Source organism: Mytilus californianus, unplaced genomic scaffold, assembly GCF_021869535.1.
Source record: "Mytilus californianus isolate M0D057914Y unplaced genomic scaffold, xbMytCali1.0.p SCAF_7, whole genome shotgun sequence".
Classification (NCBI taxonomy): domain Eukaryota; kingdom Metazoa; phylum Mollusca; class Bivalvia; order Mytilida; family Mytilidae; genus Mytilus; species Mytilus californianus.
In genome coordinates, this window is record NW_026262723.1 from 61,381,074 (window position 1) to 61,407,469 (window position 26,396).

The 26,396-nt window shown below is 33.1% G+C and overlaps 1 protein-coding gene across 2 annotated transcripts; it reads left to right on the plus strand.

Annotated features, from left to right (window-relative positions):
• Positions 1-17,303: 17,303 nt before the first annotated feature.
• LOC127707489 (chromobox protein homolog 8-like) lies at positions 17,304-23,200 on the plus strand. Of its 2 annotated transcripts, XM_052212064.1 has the most exons (6): positions 17,304-17,451; positions 17,560-17,603; positions 17,720-17,785; positions 18,077-18,131; positions 18,509-18,538; positions 22,114-23,200. In XM_052212064.1, exons 1-6 carry the CDS (start codon positions 17,383-17,385, stop codon positions 23,074-23,076), a joined length of 1,227 nt encoding a protein of 408 aa, XP_052068024.1. In that variant the 5' UTR covers positions 17,304-17,382; the 3' UTR covers positions 23,077-23,200. The 2 variants fall into 2 exon arrangements, with proteins under 2 accessions (XP_052068024.1, XP_052068025.1); XM_052212065.1 differs by lacking the exon at positions 18,509-18,538.
• The last annotated feature ends 3,196 nt before the right edge of the window (positions 23,201-26,396 follow it).

The window sequence follows — 26,396 nt, forward strand, 5'->3', positions numbered from 1 at the left end:
CTTACACAAAAACTACTCCAAAGAGTTATGAGGAAGAACGACTGAAATCGTAATTACGTAAGTTTTACGGTCATCATCGGGAATTGGTTGATTGATACGATGTGCCGATGTCTCAATTCACTAGCGGCGATATGTTTTTGCAGTCTTAGATTTTTAGATACAAGTATAGTTATCTCATCTTACCGATTGTGTCCTGTTCCCGATTGTGACATTTTCACTGAGTATGTATTCGCATGGCTGTTGATGCATGCATAGCAGGAGACGTTTACCATGTCGACGCACCCGGTCTTGTTCTTTTTGGAGCTCATGTAATTCCCTCAGTTTTTGTTTGTCACCTAGATCTGTCTCTTCTTTGTCGATTTATGAGATTTGAACATCGGTAAACTACTGTCGCCTTAGTTATACACCTATATCATTCACCAAGAAATCACTAATTCATCCTTCTCTGTTTTGGTATAAACATAAAAAAAGGACTTCTTTATACTAGATACCAAAAAACAGATGTTCACCTAAGCATCTATCTAAAACTACTACTTCCTTCAATTCTGTCTATAGGTAAAATATGACCTTAAAAATACTGTGCTGATGTATACTCAACTAGTGAGGTCCATTAGATATGGATTTTCTTTTAATCTTTTAATCTAAAGAACTACTAAAAAATGAAAACAACACTTAACAAACGTCATGCGTCCGAAGCGTTTATCTGGATTTCGCTTCATCATAGGCGCTAAAAGCCGAACATTTGATAGCCAAAGATTTTAAGACCTGATTCAGTTGAAGCTACATGACCAAATCTTCCAACAAAAACAATGTTCCATTCATATCAAAATATTTTATTTTTCCACACTTTACACTACTCGTGCTTAATTGATGGTCGACAACGTCTCATTATTCAAACGTGCTTTTTTTCTACAAAAAATGGGAGTCGTAAATACAAATTTCTTGATTAAGGTCACGAAAAATCTTACTTTGAGAAGAACCTTACGGATCTCAACAACAAATACACCGAAGACGATATTATTGACATGTGGGACAACCTACTTATTGAGTTTTTTTTAAATCTATATTTCAACAAACAGTCGGTATTTCACTTATACTAATTGTGCACAGTACTGGCGGACTTGTTTTTTTAATTCATATGAAGTAGAATGTTCTGTCACTAAATAACCCAGAATTCAACGAGTGAATGAATCTCATATAATTCATGAAACACAGTGATGAACAAGAATTACTGATATTACACAAGTTTTGTGATCACCACAACAAAAAGTAAAATAACAAAAATAACGAACTCCAAGGAAAATTTAAAACGGAAAGTCCTTTATAAAATGGCAAAATCAAAAGCTCAAACACATCAAACGAATGGAAAACAACTGTCATTTCCTGACTTGGTACAGACATATTCTTATGTAGAAAATGGTGGATTAAACCTGCTTTTATAGCTAGCTAAACATCTTACTTGTATGACAGTCGCATAAAATTCAATTATATTGACAACAATGTGTGAAGAAAAACAAACAGACATAATAGTTAGTTTCCTCGTTTGTATTGTTTTACATTGTCATTTCGGGGCCTTTTATAGCTGACTGTGCGGTATGGGCTTTGCTCATTGTTGAAGGTCGTACGATGACCTATAGTTGTTAATTTCTGTGTCATTTGGTCTCTTGTGGAGAGTTGTCTCATCGGCAATCATACCACATCTTCTTTTTTTATATATAATAGGTAAACATGTCAAAAATTGACCATGTCTGTGTCTCAACTCACGAGAGGCATGCTTTCTATCCAGTATAGTCGTCTGATCTGTAATTATACCAATTGAGTAACATTTTGAATAAGAGAATGAATTCACATGACTATATGTAATGTACCTCTTTCTGTGTACCTGCTATAACACCCGTTCATTCTTGAACCTCTTCCTGTGTACCTGCTATAACACCCGTTCATTCTTGTACCTCTTCCTGTGTACCTGCTATTGTAAATGCTCTTTTGTTCCGACGTTGGAAAGTTCCGGGCAGAAAGAACTAACTAGCCGAAAAGTTCCAGGGGAACTTATTAACTAGTTACTTTGTTCTTCCTCTGGTTTAAAAGTTCCACCGGAACAAAGTGACTAGTTGAAAAGTTCCAACGGAACATATCAACTAGTTAGAAAGTTCCTTTTTGCCAAATTAGTCAAAACCGGAACTAACTAACTAGCCCAAAAGTTCCAACGGAACTTATCAACCAGGCAGAAAGTTCCATTTGGAGAATTGATGCAAAGTAAAAGCGCAACATATTATATTTGAACCTTTCAAAGGGAAACCAAGATACTGAATATACCATATTTCGTCCTTTTTGTAGAAAGAGGGGGAAGAATGAGTATCAGTATATATAAGAGCAAATCATTAATTTACAAGAATACCCAACGCACTGAAAGGGGTTTCTTTGGGGACAAATATGCAAAATTTAAGTTGTATTTCATAGCTCACATAAAACGGAATAAGTTGCATTATCATGCAAATTTAGTATTCATAGTACCCTCAAGAGAGGGAAGAATACCCCCTCCTCATGTGGTTCTTTGCATCAATTCTCCAAATGGAACTTTGTGACTGGTTGATAAGTTCCGTTGGAACTTTTGTGCTAGTTTGTTAGTTCCGGTTTTGACTTATTTGCCAAAGAGGAACTTTGTGGCTAGTTGATAAGTTCCTTTTTCCGGAACTTTTCGACTGCACTCGGAATAAAACAACTAGTTGGAAAGTTCCATCGGAACGAAATAACTAGTTGAAAAGTTCCGCCGGAACAAAGTAACTGACGGAACATAGTGGCTGTTACACTATAACACCCGTTCATTCTTGTACCTCTTTCTGTGTACCTGCTATAACACCCGTTCATTCTTGTACCTCTTTCTGAGTACCTGCTATAACACCCGTTCAATCTTGTACCTCTTTCTGAGTACCTGCTATAACACCCGTTCATTCTTGTACCTCTTTCTGTGTACCTGCTATAACACCCGTTCATTCTTGTACCTCTTTCTGAGTACCTGCTATAACACCCGTTCATTCTTGTACCTCTTTCTGTGTACCTGCTATAACACCCGTTCATTCTTGTACCTCTTTCTGAGTACCTGCTATAACACCCGTTCATTCTTGTACCTCTTTCTGTGTACCTGCTATAACACCCGTTCATTCTTGTACCTCTTTCTGTGTACCTGCTATAACACCCGTTCATTCTTGTACCTCTTTCTGAGTACCTGCTATAACACCCGTTCAATCTTGTACCTCTTTCTGAGTACCTGCTATAACACCCGTTCAATCTTGTACCTCTTTCTGAGTACCTGCTATAACACCCGTTCAATCTTGTACCTCTTTCTGAGTACCTGCTATAACACCCGTTCAATCTTGTACCTCTTTCTGAGTACCTGCTATAACACCCGTTCAATCTTGTACCTCTTTCTGAGTACCTGCTATAACACCCGTTCATTCTTGTACCTCTTTCTGTGTACCTGCTATAACACCCGTTCAATCTTGTACCTCTTTCTGAGTACCTGCTATAACACCCGTTCAATCTTGTATCTCTTTCTGAGTACCTGCTATAACACCCGTTCAATCTTGTACCTCTTTCTGAGTACCTGCTATAACACCCGTTCATTCTTGTACCTCTTTCTGAGTACCTGCTATAACACCCGTTCATTCTTGTACCTGTTTTAACACCCGTTCATTCTTCGTTTTCCTAACATCAACTTTCACTGGTAGCAATATTCTCTGATATGAAATTGTAAATATGCATACACTTCATGTGAAAAAAGATGTTTTCAGTAAAAATTATATATCATGAATATTAAAAGATATCGATATATTAGGTCCGGAAATACTTCACGCGACAAACAGGAGAGTTTTATGTATACCTATATATCAATAGAGTCTGCAATCGATCATTATCTACATTTTGAAGTTGTTTTAAAGGAAAAGAATCAAGTGCATCTGTAAAACGAGAAAACGGCTAGATAACTGTACGGATATATCAACTGTCTACATACCATTTAAACTCGTACCACAATTAAGTCCTGAAATATGTTCAATAGTAAAATAAAAAACACAAAAAGTTTCTGTCCGTGGAAAAAATTGCAGTTCTAAGTTTTTCTAGTGTAATCAAATTATATATTTAGCTATATATGGTATTTTCACAATTATACCATAGTATATCTGGACTTCGAGGGAAAAAGTCAAAGAAGAAAACAATTCCAGGTGACTTAACCGCGGCCGACTGAATGTTTAGATATAGGAACAGATGTGACGTTGGGTCACTAGGCCAAAATGCCCGCTTTGCACCAGCCTATATATAAACTAATAAGAAGGGTGGGAATCGAACCAACGTACGCCAACTCCATTGCTCTATATATAAAAATGAACAAAAGTCCGCTCCTAGAACAACAACAAAAAATAGATAAATATAAAAAAATGAATCTTTAATGTTTAAAAGTAATTTTAGGGTAGGTTGGTTGCCTGAATTTTCGAATATTGAGAATTATACTCGTGTTGCATTTCAGCAATAGGTTAAAAAAATATTTTTAATACACTGCTTTGAGCTCGCTAGTAATAAGGTTGCTATATATATATTTAAACGTGGTGTGTTTCATTCAAAATCTAGAACGGTTCCTATGAAATTAATTTCTTCAGATTTATAAATCAATATCTATAGATAAAAACCTTTCGAACTTCATAATTTTGATCAATAAAAAATTTACCTTTTGGAGTTGATTTTTTATCTTGGAATCCAAAATCTCAAATTTCTGTCGTCTTTTGTCCATGAAATCTATATATGCTTACTCCTGAGTCTCTATTACAGCGTTATCATATAATTATAGTCATCAGTGATTTCAGGTAACGTCTATTTCTTCATCGCAAAGCATATCCAGACCATCTCATTATTTCAACATTTTCCATCTGTAACGTTATTGCCGTCATCATAAGTGCGGACACCGCTGTCGAAGAATTTTTTTCTAACTGATATATCCGCCGTCAAAGAGACCGTGCTTGTTTTTGAAAGTAGGCGTGGTTTTTTTAAAAGGCCCTCAAAGGGTAAATTTTAACTGATTCTTATCAAAATTATATTTAAGTTAAAAAATGATATACAATTCAAAATGTTAAACAGCGGAAGCTGCGATAGGTTAAAACAGATATTCCATATTGTTTGGATAATTACGTTCAAGGAGTATATGCTTCTGACAAGAACTTCATGAATTAAGTTGCAAAGTGGTCAGGTGGGCCAACTTAACCTAATTGAAATTATGAAAACCGAACAACAGGAAACTGGTGTCCTATTAGATGACAGTTAGTATCCTTTGATGCCTTGGCTTCTCCTTCCTGTTCTTGATCTAGGGACCGGACTATTGGTATACTTTAATCAAAGTGCTTGTAAGCACTGAAAGGTAAAGATTGCTTTAATTTATCAGTGGAAAGTAAAATTAAACATTGCATAGCCTTGGTTGTAGTTGATTCAACTACAATTATGGACAAATGAAGATAACTCCAATTTTAAAGTATACTTAAACACTTACATCATTGATATTTTTAGAACAGATACTAGATTCCTGCACCTTGCACAAGTTATGTAATTTTCTTGACAAGTATAACATCATTTTGTAACTTGAATATCTGAGCATATATTTCATTGATAAATTTATGGAAATGTTCATGGATAGGATGATCAATGCACTATATTTTGTGCATCTCAAAGGTAGTGACAAACCTTGGAAGATTAAGATATCAAGTCAGTACCATAGGGTTTTGATTGCATTTCATGCAATCTTTACCAAAAAAACAAAATTGATGCACAGACACAAGTGCTTGCACATTACTGTATATAGAAATAAGAAGACGTGGTATGATAGCCAATGAGACCACTCTCTACTAGAGACCAAATGACATAGAAGCTAGCAACTATAGACCGTACTGTATGGCCTTCAACAATGAGCAAAACTCATACTGCATAGCAAGCTATAAAAGGTCCCGAAATGACTCTTTATACCCATTAGAGATGCTGCGACATTCTTATCGCTGTCGTTGTATTGCACAACATGTGTATATCATAATCAACTTCCTGTACCTGCATACAAGGACAATTTTGAAGACCGTGGACATACATAGGAAGAAAACAATACAATGGCAATTCGAAAGAGTGAGCTAAGTTGCGTCAAAGACTGATAAATGGGAGATTTTGGAAAAAAAATTCTGAAAAACAAGATTTTATTTTCATTGTGAAAAATTTGGATAGTGTTGGCACTCATAGATCTGATTCAAAATAACCATGCGCATGTGAATGTGTCTATCTCAAATCAGGAATTTTGTAATTAGAAGTACGTTTATTTTTTCTTTCGAATAAGGTATTTGTATAGATATTTTGTTCAAACATTTGATATTAAACTTGATCTGTATTTTGTAGTAATAAGCATTGTGTATAAATTTCATAACATTTGGTTGAGGCTAACTTAAGTAAGAAAACGGGAATGAAAAATTCAGCAATTTTCCCATTTGTGAAGGGGCATAACTCTAGAACGGTTAAAGTGACACCACCAAAATTCAAACTTGATCTGTGTTTTATGGTAATAAGCATTCTGTGTAAGTTTCATAACATTTGGTTGAGGCAAACTAAAGTTAGAGAACGGAAACCAACTTTGGGACATACGGACGGACAAGGGTAAAAATTAATGCCCCCTCCGCTACGGCGGAGGCATAAAAACAATTCACTAAATAATGCAACCTTTAAAAAGATGAATGGTCAGGCCAAATAAAAAAAATATAGATCCTGTTACATCCAAATAAAATAGGGTACATTGGACATTGAAGTTGAATTTGTTGTCCCTGGCAGCCAAACAGCCTATGAATTGTGTATTCTGCACCAGCTGCTCTCGACATGTTTAGATAGATAAAAGAAAATCACAATAATATATATTTAATTCTATTTTGTTGGCTCATTATTGAATGAACACGATAACTTCTTAATTTTTGTCTTGCCTTGACGGAGTCATAAAGCAAACATAGGTACATGTATGCAGCGGCGGCTTCAGCAATGTATTAGTTTGTGATTAGGTCAGTTTATGGGGAACCACTAGTTGTAGGTCAATGATATTTGGTATGCAGTTGCATTAGCATTGTCACATCTCATTTCCATGGAGATTGTTTGGTCCTGCCCCCTCAATCATAGACTTTGACTATTGACTTTAAAAAAATTTCTTAGTTTACATGTATTAGTTGTGATTATGTGAGTTTATGGGGAACCATGCACTAGTGGTAGGTCAATGATACTAAATATGCTATTGCATTAGCATTGGCACATCTCATTTCCATGGAGATTGTTTGACCCCGCCCCATCAATCATGGTCTGTTGACTTTGGAAATTTTGCTTAGTTTACGTGTATTAGTTTGTGGTTAGGTCAGTTAATGGGGGAACGACTAGTGGTAGGTCAATGATACTTGTTATGGAGTTATTTTAAGCATCAGCACGTATCATTTCCGTGGAGATTGTTTGGCCATGTAACTTCAGTTCATAACTTACATGTTAAAGTATTGCTATTTTAATTTTAACATTTGTTTTTTACCATCAAAATTACAAAAAGGCGAGATATATCTCTGTGTTAACAGTTTATTTTAAAGATGAATTACATTATGCAGTTAGACATCAATCATGGTTAACTTTTTCTGACAGAATTACTCTGAAATTTTATTTCAGGCTTCAAAAACCGAATCCTGGTTCTTATGAGACATGTACATTTACATGATGTAAGAGGAAGAAATGATTTGTTGTAAAAGGTTCTAGAAAGTTCAAATTTATTTGGGAACTATTTGCAAAGAACTGACAGAATGAATTCACACGAGAAGTCAAGATCAACTTGACTCGCCATTGTGAAATATATGTAAAGTGCTGTACATTGTAAATTAAGAATCCACATTGGAAACCAAGATGAACAATACCTGGAACTACATGTATAATCAAAGTACTGTCACAATCCACATGAGAACCCAAGATCAACAATACTTGACTATATACAATGTGCTGTCAGAAATCTACATTTGAAGCTGAGATCAATTATACTTGGGAACTATATGCAAAGTGATGTCAAAATCCATATACAAATCCAAGATCAAAAGGACCTACTTTACCTACTATCACAATGATGAATTCAGAATGTTGAGTCATTTAAAGAACACTGAAGAAGAATTGAAAAAAATAATATATTGATATTAAAATAGTCAGAAAATAGGGAATTGATCAGTTAATGATTGTACATGTATACATGTAAATATTGGAATACACAAATAATATTCATGTTTGATATATTTGATCTCATAAACATTTTAAGAAAAAAACCAAAATATGTCAAAAAAAGTGAATCAAAATACTTTTAAGAGCTGCATGTATTTTAATTATTTTTTTGCTGCCTGTAGTGAATTTTGCTGCAAACATGATACATGACACACAAACTGCAATTTATGCATTTGTCTAACAAAATTAAGCTAATGGGCTTTGTATATTTTGGAAATCATAAAATCAGGTGGCAGTTGTGGTAAATGCACGTGTCTTTCCTTCATCTTTAACCTTACCCACCACTTGACCCAGATGACCATTTGAATTATTTTAAATCATTTGGCATTTGTTGTCCATCCATATAATAATCAGTAGCTATTTTAAAAGTCTTTTCTGGATAAAAGGAGATTTGGAATACAGTTCAATGAGGCAGCCTCCAAACAAAACGTTCAAACAAATTATATATTGTACGGAAAAACTGACACAATTAGGAATGGTGATTATAGGGTTTAACCCCGCCATACTCCTTACGTGCCTGTCCAAAGTCTGAAGCCTGTAGTTCAGTGGTTGTCGTTGGTTCATATTTGTTTTTTTGTAAATTATTTTGTTATAAATTAAGCCGCTAGTCTACTCAAATTGTTTTTTTTTCTTGTCGAGTGCCTTTTATAGCCAACCATACGGTAAAGGTTTTTCTCATTGTTGAAGGGCGTACTGTTGCCATAAATTGCTTATATCCACTTCATTTGAACTTTGGTGGATAGTTGTTCCATAGGCAATCATACCACATCTCCTTATTTTTATATTTACCTATAAAAAATTGTGTCTCATTAACTGACAACCTCATCATCTCCATGATCTATATAACTAAAATCAGGCAATACAGTTTTTGAAAAATAGATATGAACTCCAATTAATAGGGATTGCAACAATGATTTCTGTAAATGATATTTAAAAAAAATATATATAACCCTACCCTAAGTATGGCCTTATAAACATGAAATTAATCTTGCAGATATTTCTAAGAGCAGAAATGGAAAAATCCTGTCTGCACAATTTTTATCTCATTTGAATTATGTTTGATCAATCACCAATGGACTTTAACATTACTAGAATTCTAAATTTGTTTGCCCTTAAAAACCCTTAAGGGCTGTTTCTCGGGTACTGTTAGCAGTAGGTCATTGGTCAATGTTAAGTTTTTGTGCTTTGGTCTTTTTTTCCAATTCGAAAAGCAATAAGTAAACTATATTTGGTGTATGGAATGATTGTAAGGTGTACATGTCTGTCTGGCAGGTATCATTTGTCCTTGGCCTCATTTTTGTGGTTTATTGGTCCATACTAAGTTTTCATGGTTTGGCCTGTTTCTTGTATACTATACATATATGCTATAGTTCAACAATATTTGGTGTACGGAATGATTGTAAGGCTGACTTAGTTTATCTGACCTTGGCCTCATTTTCAGGGATGATTGATAACACAAGTTAAGTAAAACTTGATCTTTAGGAATATCAACGTAAAATCAATCATGATTAGTAAAGCGGATGAGACATTTCAGCTTGTCCACTCTTGTAGACACAAGAAATGTGTTGAAAACTGTACTACCATACATGTAAATATATCTAGGAATTTGGTAACTACTTCAAAAATATGTGATCTAGCGCTAGCCTGATACTACTTGTATGCATTGAAACAAGTCCTAATATTACACCATTTGCTTGTAAGCATTATAGTTTTGAAGAAAATTTATTTCCTTACTTAGTGTTGTGAAATTAATTTCACAAAACAGCTATCATGGTTATAAGGAAAATAAATATCTTTGTAACACCAACAAATCTGTCTACTTACCACTTTCAAATTTAGTACATTGTGTTGGTCGTGCAGAGATGACATTCCACTGCGATATTCAAGGTCTAATGTGAACCTTAAATAAAAGTTTTCACCATGAAATCAATAGATTGCCTTTGGCAAATTTTATCAAAGTAAACTTTCATTTACAAAGGTCGGAGAGATGTGTGAAAGTATATATTGCACAGAATAAGATTTTATTGGTGCTTGCTGAATGTCAAATATTGTCAAATATCAAATGGCAAATATTTTAAGCATATTAAGGACGAGGACATATTGATGATTAGTACTATAAGTAGGTTCTGCAAAGTAAGTAGGGCGAGATATATGGACTGCCACTGGTTAATGAAGGTACAATGTGTATGTTGGATATGGGCAAAATTCCCCATTAATACCCTGGCTGCGTATTTGCACATCAAGCTGTATGAATACCCTGTCTAAGCAAGGGATTATCTGTCAGGGATGTCATATTTCTATACCCACGTTAACCCTACGAGTCCAGTTAAAAAAATATTGACATCTCATTATCATCATGGACCGATAAATTCGTTACTTTGCAGCAGGTGGGTCAAAACTGGGACTCGTATACTTACTATATAGTATATTACATGTATATTATATATATTATGTCTAAAAACATTACAAATAGCAAAATAAGTAAAAAGAAAATATCAGAAATATAAAACATTCCTCCCACGGTAATATGTTATAGGAAAAGAGTTCCAGAAATCATCAAATTATGTTATGAAAGAGGTTGTTATATATCCTCTTTACGCTAACAAATACAATAAAAAAAACTTCCAGGTTAAAAGACAGTGGTTATTTCAAAGTGCTTTTTCGTACCCATGATTTGATAAAGAATGTAAATGTGTAAAATTAAAATGTTGGATGTGACTGTTATGTATTTATTCTTTACTTGAAAATTGTTATATTCAAAACTATAATATAAAGAAAATATTTAACTACTTAAAAATATATAAACTCCTGGCCATTACTTTAAAAATGAAGATATTTCAAGTTAAAAAAGATTTGTGACAGTGACAAGATGTAATAATACGCAAAACGGATAGCGTGCAGATGAACCCCTCGATGCCTTTAAAGGCAAACTATATGGATTTTTTTACTCGTTGTTAAAGGCCGTACGGTGACAAGCATGTCTTATGTGTACGGTTAAACGTTGTGTCATTAGCAGTCGTCCAAGATGAAGAGCACGCGCTCGTCGTTAGAAACATGCGTTAAAAACTGCCCACTGCATGTTAAAGGGCCGAGCCACCTTAATGTATTTGTGACCTAATGTATTTGTATATGCAACTAATTTATGTTACATAGCAGCGCAACGAGTTAGCTTGACTGATTGTCATTCTCTACACTAGTAGACGGATACATGTACACCTGGTTGGATCATACTGATGTCGAGCTTTTTCATATATAGTTGCTGCTATTCACGGTTGTTCAAAAATAAATCATGGTTGGTCGATTTGTGAAAGTTGCTTCGCAATATCGATTTATTCCTTTTCAACCTTTAACCTTTCACTCTCTATTTCTATAAACCTTCAATCCTCTGGCGATGGTTGTCTATTTTCCCTTTGATGATTTTGAGGATGAAGCATCAGATTGATTGATTGATTGTTGGTTGCTTAACGTCCAGTGGCAAATATTTCATGCATATTCAGGACGATGAAGCATCAGAAGAAATACAACTAAAGTTTTCTCTCTTACACCTTGTTGCACTAAATGAACAGAAGGACATGTCTGAAAATAAACAGCTAAAATGTCTTAGCAAAGAATAAAACCATGCGTAGTCCCTGCTTGTCTATGTTGTTGACAGTAAGCAACGGGCCAAAAAAGGGATGTTGTCAAAATCAATCGTAATGTTAGATGAAGAGAATCGCAGAAGCAAACGAAATAAATTTGTTATATTCAACAGCAAAAACATAAAACCAGACTGGGATAAATGTGAACATGGCAGTTCCTCTCTCGAAAACACATAATCATTATCATTTGACATAAGCACATGCATAGGATTAATTGATTGGTGTTTTCTTTACACCGTTTTAGCGCAAAAGGCTATATCGTAGCGAGAGCGAGAAAGTTTAACGAAGTTTTAGTATTGCCAAAATTGCGACGGGATATGTGCCGAAATTAATAAAATTTACGTTTTAATTTTGGTACGTTAATTGTATACAGCTTTTCTAGGCGTCGTAATTATTGATCTTGCATTTTTGTCAGCTATTTTAACAATCGCAGTAATAAATACACGAATACATTTCTGAATTAGCATCAAATACTCATGGTGGTTTAAAGATTGAATGATTGCTGTTCACTTTACGTCCAGTGGCAAATACTTAATCCATGTTCAGGACGAGTGCCTGTGGTATAAAGAATATAGTGAAATGTATGTTATATTGTTCTTATACATAAACGGTATGAAAATTAGGATCTTCATAGTGTTTTCATGATATGTGCAAAATTAATATCAAAAGTGCTACACAAAACTAGGTACGTTCGTTATCTTTACATTGATGGCCTATACAAACAAAAATTGCTTATTTCTAAATAAAAATTGCTGATAAGATTACAATACTATTCTCATTTGAAGAGTCTGAATCTTTCGTCTGAATGGGTGCTTCAACAGGTGACTCCGCCCTATTCCACTCCAGGACACGTACCAATCCCGCCTTCTATTCCATATTTTGGTTTTTGTCTACTATTCCCACAATTTTATCTACAAGGGAGTCAGTACTTCAAAGAGAAGTCCTGCACCAGTTTCTTGGATTCTCTGCGTATTGAGTCTTTGAATCACTTGTGCTCCATATCTTCCGAATTTCATCCTATGTTTGCTTATGTGTGTTAGTTGCATTTACTTTAAAACAGATCGTATCCGGCAAGCCAGCGCTCTTTTTAGCACTATTGGTCGTAACATTTTAGAACTAACTATACAATTCCGCACTTCATGCACAATGTGATGGCAACTTGCTTTCTTTTCGTATAAATAAAAAAACAGCATTCAATTTTTATATTTACAGTTTTTAGAAATGATAAAATGTGTGCTATTCATACTTTGAATCTGAGAGTAAAACTTTAAACAAAAAACTTAGAAAGAAATTTTCCAGTTAGATGGACTGTAATGAGTAATGAACAAGACAAGCTCGCATTCAGTTATCTATGGCATGACATTCTCATATTTAGCAAAATATTTACAGATTGACAATAAATTGATGAAAATTCGACCTACCCTATCTATATTTTTGATATTTTGTACCAGAAAAGCTCAACAGGAAGTGCCAGTAAACTTTTTTCTCGCTTAACCATTTGGTTGAGAATTTATGGTTTACCAGGCGTGATTCAGAAATGGCTGTCGAGTATTAATTGTACACTAATGACACCCCCCCCCCCCCTTTTACCCTATTTTTTTGACAAACGAAACTGCATGTTTGTGCCTTGACGCAACTTTACAAACTAACTTAAATCATTTCCTAAAGCGATCAAGGGTAAAATTAGGACATTTTTTCACACTGAAATATTCGCAATTAAGTTAGATATATGCCTTAAGCGGTTACAGGATTTCTCATGATAACTTTATATTTTTTTTAAGAATATATATATATATATGTTTTCATATAATATTTAATTTAATCCCTACTATGAAAATTGAAAGAGCCTATGTATTTGTTTCCACTTCATCCAGGAGTGTCTGTATGTAGGCATCGGTAAATTTAAGATTTCTTCTCTTGCTTATATCCATGCCAATTTTTCAAATTCATTTCGAGGGGCCGTAATCAAATATTATTTGAACGTACTCCGTATACTAGTATATAGGAAAGATGCACGAAATGTGCGTTTGAAATCTGTAAGGTATGAAGTCGTAACAATACGCATTTAACTCTCTCAAAGATATATATTTTATCGATTATATATTTAGTTGCAATATTTACAATTAATTTGTTCATGATTTTTATATAAAATGTAATTATATTTGTTTTATTTTTTGTTTGTTTCAAAGAGATTAAAAGTACAATGATTATTTACCTATTATTCAATACCATTATAATAATATTAATAATCATTCTAATTATTTATCTCATTAAAATTATAGTTATTGGTTTAATTCGATGATTTATATATATATATATATTCATTTTTTTTAATTTCGTATTTTCTTTTACGCCAATACTTAGGACGGTGGTTATGACATCCTTGCTCGAAGGTAATCCCAAGATGGCTTCGATCTGCATGCGCAGACATTTCGCAAGTCGGTTCTAAAATTATCCTAATTTAAGTCCTGAGATATTCTAAAGACAGCTCGATAAACAGGCACCAGATAACAACTATAGAAATAAAATAGAAACTATAATAGGTACTTGAAAGAATGTTGATTGACATAAACTAAAACGCCCATAATATTCTGTAGATTGGATAACAGTTAAGATCTGTGTTATGTATAAAAAAAATAAATGATTCACATGTTATTCAACATAACATTCTTTATTTTTATTTTTTATTTATGGATAAATTTGTTATAATATCAATGAGGATACAAAATATACTAGAAGTAAACATAATAATACTATGATGACAATCATCAATAATTAAAATACGAATTTTGTGTAATTTTACCTGAAATAACACATTGAAAGGAAAACCGTGTGACATTTTTTCAATAATATGAAGTTACTACGGACATGAAACTTTCTTCACAAGTGAACCTTTCCAGCATTTTAAGTCAACACTTGCTTTACTTATAAATACAATCAAAACCTTTCCCTTCTGGGTTCAAACTACTGGTTCAAACTTTTGCATGTAAACCAACAAAAAATTGCCAAACGTGGTTGATTAGAGCTAGGAGGGACAAAGACGACAATCTCCCATTACTCTCACAGATGAAAATAGACTGTTACTCCCACACCCTTTTTTCAGTCATTTATTTTTAAAAGTCGGTAAAAAAAAATCAGATACTGATTTTGTGTCATGGATGGATACCAGGGGCGGATTCAGGCAGGGGCGTGGCGGGCGCCCCCCCCCCCTAAAATTTGCAAATAAAATTGAGAATGGAAATGGAGAATGTGTCAAAGAGACAACAACCCGATCATAGAGCAGACAACAGCCGAAGGCCACCAATGGGTCTTCAATGCAGCGAGAAACTCCCGCACCCGCAGCTGGCCCCTAAACAAATATGTATACTAGTTCAGTGATAATGGACGTCATACTAAACTCCAAATTATACACAAGAAACTAAAATTAAAAATGATACAAGACTAACAAAGGCCAGAGGCTCCTGACTTGGGACAGGCGCATAGGTTGTCCTCAGCTTAATAAAGAATATTTCGATAATTTTACCTCGAAAAAAATTTCGCCTCGCTCCGCTCGACTAAAATTTAATTTTGCGCCCCCCCCTAAAATCCTGGATCCGCCCCTGGGTACCCCATATCCTTTGTCTTTTCTATTACTATATGTTTGTCAATAAAATCTTCTAAAATCAACAAAATTAGATTGAATGACTGTTTTTGCTTTAATGAAAATAATCAGGAAGAGTGACATGTTTTGGGTTTTATTTTTTATGTCGACTTTTACGCCACATCTCATTTTATTCATTTACAAAATACTTCTTTAATTTTTCCCCGTCTCTTTACCCAAAAGCGTGCATCTTTCGTCTTTTACGGAATTGGCCAGAGATTTGGCTTTCAAGCAAACTTCTGAAATGTGCTATTCAACTTTTTTTTTATTCGAGCGCCACTGATGAGTCTTTTTGTAGACGAAACGCGCGTCTGGCGTACGAAATTTTAATCCTGGTCTATGGTGAGTTTATAGCATGATTTGAAGTTATATCTTAGTAGGATTGTTGTTTCACACTTACTTGGAAATATAATAACTGCAACGGACATATGGGTACTTGCTACAAAAAGTTTTCAACAAAATACTATAAAAAAAAATGATTCTATCTAAATTACTTTTTCCGTCGCTAATTTGGGATGGCAACACAATTACCGATTTAGAATATATAAGAATGCGTGGACGTCCTTTTCGTCCTATTTTTGTTATTTGAAAATTTAAAAAAATTCAACATGTATTGAAATGTTATTCCTATATTTCTTTTGTCTCGCATATGCCTATTTTATTGTAAAATATCATTCTTCGATATTTACCTCGACGCACGGATTTTTCGAGTTTTTCAGAGTGTTTCCTTTCAATTCACTTCATAGTGTGATGGCGATACGAAGAAGTTTTATTCCCTAGTCTAATATAAAGGATGCATTCAAATTAATTATTAAAAGTTTCATTTATACTTTAATAATTTTTTAACGAAAATACCAGATATAGAATTACTGTTCTTTCTCGAAATTATCATCAAATTCTATTTACATTACGTTATAAAATACCTGCCAGAATAATATTTATATCCTATGGTAATGTTTTCTTATAGTTGAGAAAATTACTACATGCAATTAGCAAGTAATTTCTGTGAATATAGTAATTTCTGTGAATATTTCGCATATTACCTATTTCTAAAGGTACAAAATATTTTAATTCTGTATAAGAAATTCTTATTACCAAACCTTACATTACCAATCGGGCCCATGATAAAATATAAAAAGGGGTAACTTTGTCAACGTATATTTGTTCCGCCTAACAGAAGTTCCACTGAATATCTGTTCCTGTTGGAACAAATATTCTATACCATTTATTACGTTAGGAACATTTACTGTAATATTTATTCCAGTGGAAATAATATTGCAGAATATTGTTTCCATTTGGAACTTATATTATGAAGGAACTTCTATTCCGTGAAACATGCCTTAATTCTTTTTAAAAATGCATTAATGTTCATTCAATTTAAATGTAAAATTGAATTTACATGGGTATTTCAATTTATTTGTCAAATACTGAAATCCGTATTTTTATTATGTTTCCTTTATTCAGTGTTGCATTTAGTTTAAATGCACGTATAATAATCCCTATTATAATCCGATGTTAGTGTTTGTTTATAAAAACAAAATGTTTCTTTTTTGTCTCAGTATTTAATACCAATATTCTTTTTTTTATTATTATTTCCGTACATTAAATTTAAAAACGATCCGCTTATTACTTTTATTTAAATTAAAATAATTCATTTGTATTATATTTCTTTTTCCGATAATTTATTTTTAACCCAGACTGAACAGCCAGTGACGTCAGACGAAATGCATTATGGGATGTAAACAACATTAAATTGGCAAAGATGTCATAAATAAAATGTGAATTTATTGATATTTTGAGAATATTATGGATATTAACGAAATGGGGGAACGAGTATTTGCTGCCGAACGTATTCTAAAGAAGAGGATAAGAAGGGTAAGTTTAATCCTTTGTTCCCTTTGTGTATCTTGGCGCGATACAACCACAAGCTCGGTCATCCCTCGCCCTACTTACGATTCATAATTTGTTTTATTTGTCTTGCAGGCAAAAGTTGAATATTTTGTTAAATGGAAAGGATGGTCTCCAAAGTAAGTAAACATTATTTATCCTGTTAATTAAAATATCCAATTTAATAATATTTCATTTGAAATTTACCTTATGACACATTAAATTAATATCTTATTTATATGTTTTAATTTACCAGATATAACACGTGGGAACCAGAAGAAAACATCTTGGATTCTAGATTAATTGTTGCTTTCAATTCAAGGTAAGTAATACACATAAGGAATTAATTGCTATTGTGTATTGAAATCAAATTTTTGATTTACAACAATGTTCTTTTTTGAACACATGTTTAACATTGTAATAATATTATATCATATAAAAAAAATAATTTTATCTGGTGTCATTTGTATTGATTTATTACTTGGAATTTAGTTCATTTTCTGTTCTCTGATAAATTTAATCGTGATCTCGTGAAGTTTACTTAACGACTTAACATGTGTATTGTTGAAAAAAAGGAAAAGAAAAATTAAACACTCAATAAATTTAATTTCAGCGATGAGGCACAACCTAAGAAAAGAGGACCGAAGCCCAAGAAACAGAAATTGCAGGTAAATATACTTGAATAACTGTGTTAAAATAGTTTTAGTAAAACAGAAAATTGTGTTTATTGATTTCTTGTAAGTTTTATTGGCATGCATTCAATGCAGAATATAATTGTCTGGAAATTAACTTATTTTATCCACTAGAAAATGATGCTGTGATGCATAATAATTCTTAAGTATAAGTTTAAACTAGAATATTCAGTATTTTTGTGCTTTATCATTGTTCATTCCTGTTAAAATTTTACCTATATGCACTAACAGAAAAAAACAAGAATATGTAAATGTGAAAAACGTTATTAATTTTGTGATCTATTTAACAAAAAAATCACCAAACCGCCGAGTTAAACTTATATGTATCTTTTTATATTTATATTTAATTATAGTCCACATGTATCATTTTGCCTCTGATTGTGGTAATATATATACAATTATTATGTTTTTTTTTTCTCTAACGATGTGCATGCATGCAATATTCTAAAAAAAAAGCTCTTGGGTTATTCTGATTTGCACTTTTATATTTGATATTTACTATACCTCTTCCTTGGTACAGTGTTTATGGAGTGGTAAATAAAGTAGACTTTCCGAATGAAAAGAAGAAACGTTGGTTTTTTGGGGCAACACATAAAATTTTCGTTAATCATGCATATTCGCAGACATTTGACGAACAATGCACGGATGTCTACGAACTAAACGACATTGTATGAAACTATCAAGGCAATTTAAATAAAATTATAAAATAAATTCAGACAATTTGTTTTTAAGGCATGTTGTTAAATTTATAAAGTTGAAAATAGATATTTCGAAAGATTGTGTGAAACTATTAAGCCAATTTAAATAAAATATCAGACAATTTTTTTTTAATGTACGTTGTTCAATTTATAAAGTTGAAAATAGATATTTCGAGAGAAACAAGTATTAGCTTTTAACATGATTGATTAGAAAAATTATAGTGGGTACGGAGATCGCCAAGTTTAGAATGTACTTTACACAATGGCCTCAAACGATTAACAACATGTAAACACGGTTTTAAAAATAATATAGAATTCGTCATGAGGCTAAATTTATCATGGTGGTAAATAGGCAAAGTTTTACAAAATAGATAAACTAGATAAATCAGTGTATTAGATGGTAATCTCTCAAGAGGTTGAGATATTTTCCACTTTTTTTTTTACTGGGAGAGTAAACTTATTTTCAAAAGGCCTTTTCATCTTGGTTATATTCAACGTCACAGCTTCGTGCATTCAGTGTACTTCAGGGTTCTGATATCAAACGAGTACCTTTCCGTGGATTGTAATAATAAATAAATGTAAATTTTTAGAAGAGTTATTTGTATTGAATATTATTTAGCAAACATTGGGTCATATTTTGCATGCCTTCTCCTCTATTATTGTTCTCTATATTGAAAATAGCAGGTATATGGTTGCTTAAACGAACTTGAACGTAATTGATTTTGAATAAAATTCCTTGACCTATAATCCATACCTTTGTGATTCTTTTGTATCACAACAAATGCGTGTCACTGTGTAATTGAAAAAAGTAAAAATATCTGATCAAATACACAAAATGTTTTCATCGCTAGTGTTAAAAAAATTATAATCCTCGGTTATACGCTTTATAGTTCAATATAGCTCCGGTTTATGTATTCATATTTACGCTATATTATATAATAATACTGTGCAAATAAAAGACAATATTCTCTGAAATATTTGAAAATAGTATTATTTGTGTTAGAAATTTAACATTTTGATGTTTGGTTTAAAAAAGTAAGCTTCGATAAATGAACGATGAATAGTCATATGAATTAACGTTTGTGACAGCTTGTAGATTATTACGGAAAATGTTCTGCAACATTGCCTAGCTACATTAAAATTATAGAATACTTTTTAATATGTTGCAAGGACAATTCCGATGAAAATTAAATTTTGGTATAAGGACTTATTTTTATAGGGTCTTTCGTGCATGCACACCTTTTGAACTTTTCTGTATGGATTGGCTTGATTGAGAACAGGCGGTCGCGATATAGAAACTCATAATGATAGTAAACATTACTTATATATTTTTCTATTTTCTTTTAATTAATCTAAGTTGTTAATAAATATAGGGATCTGTAAATTCTTTTCCTAAGATATTTATATCTCGTCTCTATTATCAAGAAAAACATTTCTATCTTTTATTTCGCAAATTTTAGTTTTGAAATCGAATAACAGAAAAAAAACATTGTAAAGTATTAGTTAAAGAAAATATCTGAATAGTCAACGTAATATGTAATAAGCAGATGTGGTATGATCCAAAAGAGACCACATGACAAAGATGTAAATAACTACAGGTCATCGTAGGTTCATTCAGCTATGAGCAAAACCAATGTTGTGCAGTGAGCTATAAAAAGGTCCCTGTATATATGATAAGATGTGAAGGGATTATAGTGAAATCACATGCAGGAAAAAAAACTTCTAAAGATTGGACTAAATATGCGTGCACCATCACATATTTAGTTACACGAGTCTGTGCAACTAAAAAATAATAATGTGTTAATAAAATAATTATTTGTATCTTGAATCTGTACAAATCTATATACTAGTAGACGTAATAATTGAACTCACGGACCCTCAGACGGTAAAGACGACTTTAATTAATAGCTTTCGTATGTGATGTCTGTTGGCAAAATAAATATGTGTATTTTATCAGTTCCCACGAAATATAAGAAACGAAAAGAATACTAGAATGTAAGAGTCATGTGTAAAATTAGTCTTTAATGTTGCTATGTGAACAAATTTCTTACATAACAACCGCAAGTATTTTTCCACAAAATTTCAAGAAAACATATTATATATGAAAAATTACCTTTCAAATTGAATGATATACAGCAAAATTCAACACGCAATAAAAACACCATTTATGCAAGTAAATCGAAGACAAAATTTACATTTTTTTGGTCATGAACATGCATGAAACATTTGCCACTGGACGTTAAGCAACCAACAATCAATCAATCAATCAGGACCTCTTTATTCAATAATCAAGATGACCTTTACATATAATTGTTAAAACTTTAACTTTTAAGGGATAATGCCTTTTGATTTTTACACACTGAACTTTGAATCGATATATTCATACAGAGAATATTTTATTGGACGTTGAAGTTCGAGAAGTCTGATGTTCGAAAACCTAGTTTAGAAATTGTTTCATGCTAAGAGGACTTTAAAAATATGCCAATAGAAATAACTTTTGTGCATTAATAAATATTTTTTTCTAAGCTATATATAGTTAACAAAATATCAAATATGAAAAGCTTCTATTTCACATCTCTGTAAATAATGAATGTAAGACAACAAATATTTGAACGTATAATTCGAATAACGCGTTAACATGTGACACCTGCGTTTAAATGTATAAGAGGTGTACAGTATGACAGCAACCCATCGACATAAAACAACCAAAATACCTCGTTATTTCATCATACGGTCTTCAACAATAGACAAGTGTCTATATACAATATTACTATTGTAGAGCTCCAAATCGGCTATAGTCTGGAAAAATTGAGAATAAGATTTAACGGAAACCATCAAAGATCTACAATCAACATGCACCAACTTTATTAAATGAAATAGGATATACAAGTAGCTAGAGACAACCACTGGCGTGCTTCATCCCTAGGTCATGCGTATGAACGTCATGTGAACTTGTGCTTTTCAGATGTCAATCCTTTCTCTTTGAATCTCGATCAATGGAACATATCTTAAGATATACAAAAAACGTACAGTTAAAAAGCACTTCAGGCATAACTTAAGTACGTGCAAATGATTAATTAAAATATCTTACATCTGAGAGTGATCGCAGTTAATGAAAGTCAGGATGAAAGCAAGCTTATTGAGATATATTTCACCTGCTAATGTAAAACTGCATGTTCACGCCAATATAACAAAAACAAATCTTGAACAATTTGAAGTATGAATCTGTATATAATGTTACCTCTCTGGGTTATTTACAGGAAAACGAGGCTGCAGAAAAGGGCAACACTTCAGATAGTGATTCCGACACAGATGATGACAAAAATGACGACGAAGATAAAAACTCGAGTGATGAATCTGCGAATTCATCAACGGACGATTCGTTCATTAAAACAGAATGTGAAAATAATAAGCATGACAAATCTGATATAAATGATGAAAGGTCTACAAAGAATGAGGATATTGAGAAGGAAAGACGTGAAAATAAACACGATAGAAAATGTTCACATTCAGATGGAGATCTGACGGACGAAAATGATTTTCCTCTCCCACCAACCCTTTCTCCAATAAACATTCGCAGGCCACGTGGTAGGAGTGGTCGTCCGCGAGGAAGACCACGTGGTAGACCACCTTTGGTACGTAGAGACATTGGACCACCACCTTTACAGGTTGTGCTACGAGGTAGAGGAAGAGGGCGAGGACGAGGAAGAATGAGAGGGATAAGAGGAATAAGGAGAGGCAGGGGTCGCGGCCCTGGTAGACCATTCGGTAGCCGTGGTACAGGCCGAGTAGGAAGACCACCGTTAAATTTAAGAGCTGCAATTACACGTGGTAATATTCATTCCATTCGTAGAGGAAATTTAAATATAATCAGTAGTTTGGAACGTAGAAAACTGATGAAAGAAAAGGCACAACGAATAAAAAACATATTGAATAGAAATGGAGGTACCTCTAACAAACAATCAAACCATGACGACGAGGATAGTACGAGTCCAGATGAAATTCGAAGAAATCCCTTTATGGAAAGGACACAAAAATCTATGGAAATTAAAAATTACTGGACTCCTCCAACTAGTATTAAAAGTGTTTTGGATCAAGTAAAAATAACTGATGTTACTTCAGCTGATGCGACTATAACCATCCGAGAGGCTACTAGTGAAGACGGTTTTTTCAAAAACCGAGATGAGAGCATAGGATCTCCTTCATCAAAGGACAGTGAATGATCGTATGTTGCTTTTTGTTGCATGTACTAATTGGTGCTATATGTTTAAGGTGCGTGATTGGATGGTGGAATGATTGAGTCAATGAAACTGTTTACCAAATTTGCAATAAATTAATATTGTTGTCTTTTGAAACTTATTTGTTCAACTTGCACAGTTTCACACTGTGACATTCTAGTATAACTAAGCTTCATAAAAAAGTTTAAGGATTACATTTTTTGTCCCAAAGTTATCGGACTTGATGAAATTAAAAATAATGGTCAATGTTGTAGTTTAAGAACAGTCTTCTACTCCAAAGGGGGTCAATGGTTATTGTGATATTTTTAATACTAGTATGCGATATAGCTGGCGTACATGCTTTGAGGGGCAAGGTAAGTTTTTCCATTAAAAAGTCGGTTGATATATCTTATAATCCTACTTTTATTTTATGAATATAAAATCCCTTTAAAACGCACTCACTTTTTCATATTATGTTATCTGCAGTCAAAAGTTCCTAAATTTATAAAATGTTGTGTTGAAAAGCTAAATATGAAAATGAGCGTCTTGTCTCTTTTGGTAAATGTTGTTTCTACAAATCAATATGCTTTTCGTGTCAGCATTACGATTTGAAACCATTGCTAGTGAACTGATAGTTCTTAAGTATCTCGTCCTCCACAATCAGTCCTTTTTATACGACCGCAAAAAAATTTTGGGGTCGTATAATGCTATCACGTCGTCGTCGTCCGAAGACATTTGGTTTCCGGACAATAACTTTTGTTTATTTGTATGGATCTCTATGAAATTTAACCAAAAGGTTAAATACCACTAAAGGAAGTTTGGGATTGTTTTTGGGGGTGATGGTCCCAACCGTTTGGGAATTAGGGGCCCTAAAGGGGCCCAAAACAAGCATTTTTCTAGTTTTTTTACCATGGAATGTAGATGACCTTAGCTGTATTTTGCAAACCTTTTCGAAATTTTGGGTTTTTAATGCTCTTCAACTTAGACGAAACGCGAGTCTAAAATTTTAATTCTGGTATTTAAGATAATCTATGATTAGTTTTTTTAAATATATTATTAAGATATTTACACTTGCAGTTTTAATACCATTAATACTGAATTCAGGTTTGATCCAGAAGAGTTATGTTTCGATAGTTTGAAAAAAAAAATCATAATAACAGTACATGTTTCATTGTCCAGAGCATGACAAATCTGTCGGCTGTTGGATCGCTTTTGATAAGTTGGTTAAAACCATGGCTCCGGCATGAACGTGGATGGACTCTGTGCAATAGAACTGAAACTTTCACATATGCGAAAATTAAGTTTTAAAGCAATAAAGATAATTGTTCAATGATAGCATAACAATTGTATAATCGAAACAAACAGATGTTGTCTGAAGTAGAATATTAAGCGTTTTCATGTCGATTGTTTTTGACGTTGCAATGTTTCCCACTACAAAAATGTAACCTCAAATTTCAGACCCGGTAAACTCAAGTACACATTTCTAATTTTCAGTAAAACTTATTTGCTCTGACATGTTGGCCTTCCCAGGGCCTTCATTGGCATGGACAATAATGCACACATACCAGGCGAGGTTGAAGGTCAAAGAACCGCTCATGTGTTTACCTTAATTTTATTTCATATTTTTAAATTTAGTACTTCTTGTTTTGAGAATCCAGGGTTCAAGTATATTTTTTACATGTACATATACGTCCGACGTTCATCTATACATTAATATCTTACATTTTCGCCAAAACTATAAAGAAAGAATCTTAAGGAAATTCTATATGTACTGGTAACAATACCAACTTACAAAAACATGGCCGCTGGCTGTTATTATCTCCGGTTTGGTTTGCATATCCTTATTAACACGAGATCCCTCCGTTTTGCCCATATGCCAAAGATGATGAATGGCCGCATTTGCTTAAAATAACCAGCGTAAGACGAGCTCATCCAAGGATTACAATGAAAAGAACGAAAAGGTGTTACCCAAATTTATCTTATTCTTTGAGCTAGAAATTAAGGACAGTACGCGAAAAAACAGAGTTATACAGCAAGGTATTAAAAAGTAAAATAACAAAAATACTGAACTCCAAGGAAAATTCAAAACGGAAAGTCCTTTATCAAATGGCAAAATCAAAAGCTCAAACACATCAAACGAATGAAAACAACTTGTCATATTCCTGAATATGTACAGGCATTTCCTAAGGACTATTGAATCTAAAACTTCACGACTTTGCAGATAGATAATTTCCCTTTTAAAATCGAACATACATATATCGCCTTTTTATTTTGTATAGTTATTACAATTGGTTCACTTCTAAAGAGCATATGTACTAAAGAGGTCTTCTTGGGGGTGATCTACATACCATATTAACAAAAGTTTCACGATCGTACTGGATCGTTATTATGTGCACATGAGGTTGTTGTAAATGATCGTAGAACTTTTCTTCCGTGCTTTACATGTTGTCAACCTATTACTAATTTTGACTTCATATGAGGGATCTGTTAGAAAACACCATCACTGAAATCAGCAAAGACTCGCCAGGTCCATTTACTAGTATGGTTTCTGATTAAGCTAGTCATATAACTTACTATAAACAAATTCATTCTTTTGTTGATCCTTTCAAGTAAAAACATTTGATTTAAAAAAAAGAGTTGATATACCATCTTTTAATTAATTAGGCTTTTAAGTCGAGTTGTCTCATTGGCAATCATAGCACATTATCTTATTTTTATATTTTTAGTAATGTTAGTTTATGCCAGCTACCATAAAATTGATACCGACTATTGAAGTCACCACATGACTTTTTGTCACCCGCGCAACACGTTGCGGGGGACATAGAAATACCGGGCGTCCGTCAATCCGTCTGTCCATGCGTCCGTGCGTCCGTCCGTTCTTGTTAGCGCTCTCGCATGTACAATTCTTGTCAGATTTTTATGAAACTTATATCATAGGTTTATATCAGCAATGTCGTGAACGAGTTCGAAAATCAGTGCCGATTAATTATTTTTAAAAGAGTTATGCCCCTTGGAAATATTGCTTATATGGAAAATTGCATTGTTAGCGCTCTCATGTGTACAATTCTTGCCAGAATTTTATGAAACTTATATCATAGGTTTATTTCAGCAATGTCTTTGACACTATCGAAAATTAGTGCTGATCAAATATTTTTAAAAGAGTTATGCACCTTGGAAATATTAATTATAACGGAAATTGCATTGCATTTGCTCTGAAACTTTAATTCATTCCTCTAAGATATTTATAAAAAGTTATATATTCGTTTGCATTGGTAGAAAATATCTATCGTATGAATGTTTCTTTTTATCATGATTGACTCAGGGGG

Coding starts and splice junctions, on each gene's coding strand:
- LOC127707489 (XM_052212064.1), top strand. CDS start 17,383: ATGGATATTAACGAAATGGGGGAACGAGTATTTGCTGCCGAACGTATT. Junction 17,604..17,719: donor TGGAAAGGATGGTCTCCAAA/GTAAGTAAACAT, acceptor TTAATTTACCAG/ATATAACACGTGGGAACCAG. Junction 18,539..22,113: donor TCATTTTGCCTCTGATTGTG/GTAATATATATA, acceptor GGTTATTTACAG/GAAAACGAGGCTGCAGAAAA.